The 8,358-nt window shown below is 35.2% G+C and overlaps 1 protein-coding gene across 9 annotated transcripts in view; it reads left to right on the forward strand.

Moving 5' to 3' along the window:
- PAIP1 (poly(A) binding protein interacting protein 1) overlaps nucleotides 1–7,878 on the forward strand; it is a 29,796-nt gene extending 21,918 nt beyond the window's left edge. For 8 of the 9 annotated variants that reach the window (XM_025434982.3, XM_035715501.2, XM_049109289.1 and 5 more), the window contains 3 exons: nucleotides 29–83; nucleotides 4,380–4,473; nucleotides 6,693–7,878. In XM_025434982.3, coding sequence (XP_025290767.1) covers nucleotides 29–83; nucleotides 4,380–4,473; nucleotides 6,693–6,786 — 243 coding nt within the window. In that variant the 3' untranslated portion in view covers nucleotides 6,787–7,878. Of the gene's footprint in view, nucleotides 1–28; nucleotides 84–3,439; nucleotides 3,622–4,379; nucleotides 4,474–6,692 lie in introns of those variants that run through there. The other variant, XR_003130955.3, reaches the window with a different exon arrangement.
- The last annotated feature ends 480 nt before the right edge of the window (nucleotides 7,879–8,358 follow it).

Here is an 8,358-nt window from a genome sequence, read left to right on the forward strand (position 1 = left end):
ATATTTGTATCACTTTGATTCATCCTAGAATGAACCAACATTTTATACCTCTGATGGTGTTCCTTTCACCGCGGCTGATCCAGGTAGGTTGGTTTCACGGTGCTTTACCCTGTTTCTTGGTCAGCTAGTAAATTCTAGAGAACCATATGCTCGCCAGTATGAGGTTGTAGCTTTTTGAGGTGGGCACGTTGTTCTAAGGTACAGGCTAAATGTTTATTTCATATAGAATATTCTTCACAGGGACCACCACTTTGAACCACTTCAAATGGAAAGTCCGACTCCATGTATATTATCTTGTCACCCTGACAGTGCGTTGGAAGAATCCCGCAATTAAATGCAATCATTTTTATGTTTACTCTAGTATTCCACTTTTATACTGTAAGCTTAAAATAGAAGGGAAAGATGGTTCTAGCTCACTGCATAGTGTACAACATTTGTTCCTGTAGATCCTTGCAGATACTGAGAATTAATGGGTTTCATTAAATGTCAGTAGGTCAGAGTTAATTAAAATCTAAATCTCCACACACTTCCCCTTCCAGAAAAGGGCCATTTGTAGAAAGATTGCTTTAATTGTGATAAATGAGACTGCGGGATGAACAAGAGGAAATTTTCCCATTTGATAACGATTAAAACCAGCTTATTGTTGGGATCTTCCCACTTTTTTCCTCTGGATCGCAGGTACTGACTATCCTGTGAGGTGGAAAGGACTGCTTATCTTACAACCTAAAATTATGAAACACTCAAAAAATATAAAAACCACATGGGGTACTTGGGTGGCTTAGTCTTCCTTTTGGCTCAGCTCATGATCTCTTGTGGGATTGAGCCCTGGCTCCCTTGGAGGGAGATCTTCAAAAATCTTAAAAATATATATATATACCACAGAAAATGGATCTTTTGATTCACTGTCAAGGTTAAACCAATGTCATTTTGCTATATTAATATACACTTCAGGTGTTCTTAAATAGGACTCTACAGATAACTAATAAACTACTCTGTCCTGGGACTCATTGCTCAGCCCCAATGCCAGTCCTTCCATTACTTCCCTTCCAGAGGTAATGGTAATTCATCCGGAAGTTGGGGTCAGTGTGATGTCTTTTTACTTTCTATATGTCTGTATACAGTGTATCATACATAGTATTAACCTAAATGGTACCTTACTGTGCACATCTCTTGCAACTTATTTTTTATTCAGTGTTTTTGCTATTTATCTACATTGATGTGAGTATATATAGCTTTGGTTCATTTTATTTTATTAAGATTTATTTACTCATGAGAGACATAGAAAGAGAGGCAGAGACATACAGGCAGAGGGAGGAGAAGCAGGCTCCATGCAAGGAGCCTGATGCGGGACTCGATCCCAGATTTCTGGGATCAGGCCTGAGCCACCCAGGCATCCCGCTTTGGTTCATTTTAAATTCCAAGTAACCCTGTACTCAGAGTAAACCGCAGGTTCTAGGTCCCAGGTCCCGATTTCAGGGTAGTTGGGTGGTTCACACTCGGTACTGTAGACAGTGCTATACAGTCCCTAAGTCGTCCTTGTGCACATGCAGGAGTTTCTTCAGGGTGAAGAAATACAGTTGCTACATGATGTGTTATGTGCATCTTCTATTTCACGAGGTGTTGCCTACCTGCTTTCCTGCTTTTTATATATAGATATAATCTGCCCCCAGCAGAATGTGAGGGTTCCTGTTATTCATCCTTGGCAACACTTACTACCAGACTTAATTGTTGTCAGTTAGCTTGTACAAAATTGCAAACTTTCATTTCCTTGCTAGTCACAATGAATTTCTTCTCCTGTTTCCATTGACATTTGTTTTCTTCCTTTGAAGAATTGCCTGTTTGTGTTCTCTGCCCATACTTCTCTTGGATCATTTGTCTCTTAATGGATTTGTAATTCCTTACATAACCTGAAAAGTGACTCTGTGCTTCTCCCAGTATATGCTCTCTTTCCATTCTGTTTGTCTTGTCCTATAGAAGCTTTGAGTTTTCATGTAAATCTGTTTTGTTCCTGGAGCTCTCTGTGGCTAAGAAAGTTTTCTTATTACTGTCAAATTCCATTTACTTCTAAAGGTCTTCTTTGCTTTTTATATTTAGGTCTTTATCCATCTGGCTAATTTTTATGAAGGATGTAGTAGGAATTAAGTGTTTCTTCCATGTCCTCTTTTCTCAGCAACAGGTGTTGTTATCCATCCTCTCTCCTAAGTAAAATGTCCCTCTGATGTGTATGGTGTCCCTCCTCTATAAACTTGTATCTTATCCTTGTGTCTGTGCATGTGGATCTTTTGTCTGTCTGAATACCAACTCTGAGGTCTTAATTACTGCTTTACTTTAAATCTTGCCATGTCTGGTAAGACAGATTTTCTTATTTTTCAAAGTTACCCTATATCATTTTGGTTCTTTGTTCTTCATCTGTGTCTTATTTGTTTGACCTATTGGTCTTTCTAGTGATACTTTTGTTTATAGAAATTTAATTTTTAAATTTCGTTCCTGCGTTTTGTTCAAAGTATCTTGATCTTTAAAATTTTAAGTCCTTTTTTTTCCCCTCATTCTAAACATGCTTATTTTTGTTTCACATTTTTGTCCTATCCTTTAATTCTAACCCTGCTTTTACTTTTGATTATCACATAAAATTTACTTTTACTGCAATCTGATATTTAATGGTCTTAAAATGTTTTTTGGGGGGAAAGATTTCAAACTTACAGAAAAGTTACAAAAGTAAAAATTGTACAAAGAACACTCATTATTCAGATGTACCTGTTAACGTTTATTCTATTTGATCACTTGTTCTGTCCATACTTTTTTCTAAACCATTTGAAATTATATTATGGCCCTTTATGACTGTTCTCCTGTTTTAACTGTTTTTGTTTTTTTCATGAAGAGTCCTTATGGCTTGGTTTGTAGTAACAACATCTATACCTCCAAGGAGTCACAGGGGTAAAGCTGATTTTGGAACAAGTTTTTATATGTGGGGAGTAGAAATCTGAGGAGCAGGCCCATTGTTACAAATTCTCTGAGGATCCAGTTTCTTCAGAGTACTTCTGTTTCCACTCCAAATCCAGAAGAGACCAACAAGCTTCTTTGCTGTCTCTCTTTGCCACCAGAGTATTTTCCTTTTTTTTTTTTTTTTTTCCTGGTCCATCTTTTGCTTGAGATATCCACCCTTTGAAGGTCCTGGGTTTGTAGGGAGAAATGGGCTTGGGCCTGAATTCCATCTCCATTTCACATGGGGTCAAGACCTTGCTTTCTGATCTGTGGGTTTTTAAATCCAAGTCCCTTGGTTACTAAGTCATGTGGTCTGCCAGCCTCCTGGCTATAGTAGGTACATATGGTTTTTAGTGCCCTTATTAGTCATGAGGTAACTTGGCTTTCTTCTTTGTGAACTCATCTATGCATTTAAAAGAATGTTTCTTTTGTCTGTTACCTCATGTATTTGTTGCAGGAAGGTTCTATGGTTAATACTGTCTCCAAATTGCCAAAATTGGATGTCAGAATATCACCAACCCCTTAACCTGGAATTAGTTTAATAGAGACTGGCAATCCTGGGGAAAATATGGTTTAATGTAATTACATTATCTTACTGAAATCTGAGGTAGCTGTTGTTCACAAGAATCCTATTTTAAGGTAACTACTTTTAATGCACATGATCTATTTTATTAATCAGAGATAAGTACTCTGTACAGACATGCTAATCTTAAAAGATACTCAGTAACTCTGCCTAAGACAGCTGGCAGATGGATAGCTATAATATTACCTGTATCGCCTTGGAAGAACCCAACCAAGGGAAAGTTCGTATAGCTGAAACATTTATCAGGTAGCTACTTTCCAGCTGTCTCTGAGGAAAGAGAAAATCCCCTGTGTTCAGAACCTTTGCTGGGTTAGCTAATATAATTGAGAAGCATGGGCCAGTGGCTCTTAGCTGCTAGCTCACTTTACTTCCTCAGGAAAGAGTAAGGGGAGCTAGAGGCCAGACTATTTGATTAAAATCCTTCCTTGTGGAAGGAAGAACAGGAATATGGAAGAACATGTTCTTTGCCAACAAGTTATATAACCAATATTTTGTCTTACGGAAAGAAGCAGCAGAGAGAATAAGCAGCATATACATTGGCTGTGACATGTACTCTGGCATATTAACAGTGGCTTTATTTACAACATATAATCAGAAGAATATTACAGTGAAGATTTATGAGCATGCAGGTGGCAAAAGCAAGCCCGTTGGAATATAAGTTTTGTAAATGTTATTAAATATGCAACTGGAAGCTTAGTGCTATTTAAACAATGCTTCTACTTAAATGAAAACTAATATCACAGAATTTTTATGACTTTTTTAATGTCCATTTTATGACTTTTGTCGGCATTTAATTATTAAAACTTTTTTATAGATTACCAAGAGAAATATCAAGAGTTACTTGAAAGAGAAGACTTTTTTCCAGATTATGAAGAAAATGGGACAGATTTATCAGGGGCTGGTGATCCGTAAGTTCTTTTTAGCTATTAACTTTGTGATATTTCTGTGGCCATAGTTTGTAGATGGAGTTTATATTAGAAAAGGGTAGATGAAGAATGCATATTTTTGAGGGTGTTACAACGTTATATATGTAATACTTCCCAAATATTTTCAGGAAATTATATTAGAAAACACAAACTATGATTCTGAAAATGTACATGTTTGAAGGGGAAAAACTAAAGTAGTAGTATACTCAAGCATAGTTTTGTAAAATAGATTCAATTCAACTCTAATATTGGAAGATCTAAAGCAAATTCTATGCCTGTTTTTTCATCTGGAAAATTAGAAATAGTAGACCCTTCCTTAAGTTCTTTTTAAGAACTAAAGGAGAAAAAAAAGAACTAAATGAGAATACATCTATACTTAGAACCATCTCCTGGCACAGAGTAAAAGACTCAGATCTTAGCTATTGAAAGGATGAATTAAGATTAAAGAAAACGTAACTTAATAATAACTCGGTAACTCGGTAAGTGTTTGGAATGATGGGAATGTGTAAGCTATAGTCCTCTTCACATAGCTCAATCCCTACCTGCCATTCTTTGTAATAAAATCTTTGTTACTCCCTTATCATATTACTTTGGCTTACAGAAGAACCAAGAACCCATGAGGTTTAGTTCCAGCTCTTAGTAGTTTATATGAATTTGGGCCAGTTATTCAGGTTCTCCTCTTCTTTAGTGGAGGAGGGAATAAATTAAATCTGACTTAATTTTTATGTCTCATCTCCTGTATGTTGTAAGTTAAAAAAGTGAACCACTTTTATTATATCCTCCATCTAGTGATATTTATAAGTCTGTTTGAGATCCTCTGATGTTACGATATTTTTACATACTAGTTTAATTTAAAAAAAAAAATACAGGGATGTAAGAACTCAAACACAATTAAGAAAAAGGTTCAACCCTGGTGGGTATACCACTGGAAGTTCAGACTGTTTTTGACCTTGAATTTCAGGTTGTCCTCTAAAGTTTTGCTTGGTAAGTATTACATGCTCTTGCCCTGATAGACTTGTGGCCATTTCAACATATGGCCTTGTACGCGAAATGGAGAGAGAACAACAAAAAGACCATCAGCAGTTGATAGGATTGGCAAGATTTGTTTAGTCACACATGTAGGTGGAAAGGATTGTTGTGGGGTAAAGAGACATACACAGCATGTTGTTGTAGAGGAAAAGTGTAGAAAAGGGAAAAGATTTGGAATCAGATTCTGGCTATGCCACATACTTAACCCAAATCTTACAGTATTTAGCATCCTCCCAGAATCTTTTATCTCTAAAATGGAGATGATAGGAGTACCTGGCTGGCACAGTAAGTAAAGCATGTGACTTTTGATCTCAGAGTTGTGAGTTGAGCCCCATTTTGGGCATAGAGATTACTTGAAAAGAATGGACATGATAGTAGTACCCCTACTTTTTAAGTACCCCTTAAAAAGTACCCCTTTTTAAGATGGCTATGAGTAGTCAGAAGATGTTAAATCCTTAATGAATGCTTTAAATTTTTACACCCATATTTAACTGTGGAAGGCTTTGTTTTTCATCATTTTACACTACCCAATAGTTGAAAAATTCTGAGATAGATGATTTTCAAGGTAGCTGCCTGTTACGAAAGTTATTCCAAATAAATGGGAATGTGACTAAATGGTCATTTCAGGAATGCCATTTCTGATCTTAAGTAAACATAAAATATTGCATCAGTAGAGGTAAATGCCATATCTGAAATTATGTTCTAGTTATAGAGTGATTAAGGTAAATTGATGAAAATAATACCTTGAGCTCCCAAATTTATGTCAGGAATTTGAATTAACTTTTAGGGTAGGTTAAGAATTTTAATATATGTCGGGGCACCTGACTGCTCAGTCCAGAAGAGCTTGTGACTCTTGATCTTGGGGTTGTGGGTGAGCCTCACGTAACTTAAATGAACTTAAGAGATAACTTAAATAAAACTTAAAATTTAACATGCCTAAAAGTATAACAGAAGCTTAACTTCGAACTTCAGACTTGGAATCCAGTGTAAAATGTGACTCCTCAGATTGGTTGGTTGTCTGAGTACTGACATGTATGTAATTCCGAAAAGTGCTTGTATTCTGTAACACCCTAAGAAAGTTATATCACCATATTTTTGTGTGTGTGGCTTAGCATCTTAGATATTTCTGAATTGAAAAACATTAAAATTGTGACTGTTCATTTCTTTCATAGATACTTGGATGATATTGATGATGAGATGGACCCAGAGATAGAAGAAGCTTATGAAAAGTTTTGTTTGGAATCAGAGCGTAAGCGAAAACAGTAAAGCTAAATTTCAACGTATCAGTTTTATAAAGCAGTTTAGGTTATGGTGATTTAGCAGAACACAGGAAAACAGGAAAATGTCACACTTATACCAAATTAAGGATGTTGAGTTATGTTACTAATGTATGCAACTTTAATTTTGTTTAACACTATCTGCCAAAATAAACTTTATTCCCTATAACTTAAAATGTGTATATATATATAATAGTTTATTATGTACAGTTAATTCCACTGTTTTGGCTGCAATAAAATCGATTTTGAAATAAATGAAATGTTGAAAGTAAATTTTGCTAGTTGGTTAGAAGCTTAACCTTTAAATTCTACTTTTCTTGAAGGAAAAAGTCTTAGCCTGGAAATACATCTTATTGCAAAATGTAGCATCCTTTTTTAGATGAGTATATAGCTTTCATTTAGTTTTACATTGTCTTAATAAATTGGGTTTCACATATGGATCACAATCATGAAAATCTTTAGCACTAAAGTCTTAGAATATATTAACTGATTTACATATCCAGATGCTATTTGATAACCAAGGGCTTTTAAAATGTCATTTAAAAAAAAAAAAAAAACCTAAAACTCCCAACTAAACCAGATTTTTCACTTAGGATTTATTGCAATTCTAGTATTGTTCTTCCCTCCTCCCCTCAACTTCATTACCCTAAAGCCTAGAACATTATTTTGCTTTATTTATATGGCTTTCATTTTTATTTTGTAGCATGAGTTACATTGACTTTTTTACTAGAGAATTTTACTAGATCTTTGTCACTCAAGTTTTCACCTGCTTTATAATTGATACATCCCGAGGATCACTTTTCTAATATTTTACTATAATGTAGTACCACCTCAGCCCTATTTAAAAATATTTGTACCTAATGTCAAAAGCCTTTTTCCAACTAACTAAAAGTAAAACTTATGTACAAAAGGATTGCTTGTAAATATGCATGTAAATAGTTCTGTTAATAACCCACTGTTTTACATTTGGTACATCTGTGTCTGCTAATACAGTTAGCTTTCTCACTTTTCTGCTTGTTTGTTCAGTCTGGATTAAAATTAGACTTTGAAAATAAAATTTAAATAGTTTTGATTCCTTTAAGTTTTTGGAGTGGTATCCTGATATTTTCAAGAATTTCTGTGGAACTTATATGCGATGTCATAAAGTGTTTGATGTTTGAAATCAAACTGCTAGGATAGAGATCCTATTCAATATGTTGAGGAAGAATTCAGTAACAAGTCTACTTGGAAAAATTAACATATAAAACATTAACCTTTAGATTCCTTATTGTAAAAGGGGAACAACATATATAATTGGGGTTTTGAAAACTTGTAGTAGGATTCTTTTTTTTTTTTTCCCCCTCCCATAACAGCTCCTGTAATGTGGATAATTATCTTAATCTGCAGTTCTCCAAAGACTGCTCATTGTAATCTTGGGAATGAGGCGGGGAAGGGGTGTAGGGAAGAGGCAGTACATTAGGCCAGGGGCCAAGTACATAATAACTGAATATGCTTTAAGCTTCTAGTGGTTGCTTTGTGAATAACCTTCCAGCTTTGTCCACTAGCTCATTGTCACCAACCA

Source organism: Canis lupus, chromosome 4, assembly GCF_003254725.2.
Source record: "Canis lupus dingo isolate Sandy chromosome 4, ASM325472v2, whole genome shotgun sequence".
NCBI classification, from domain to species: Eukaryota; Metazoa; Chordata; class Mammalia; order Carnivora; family Canidae; genus Canis; species Canis lupus.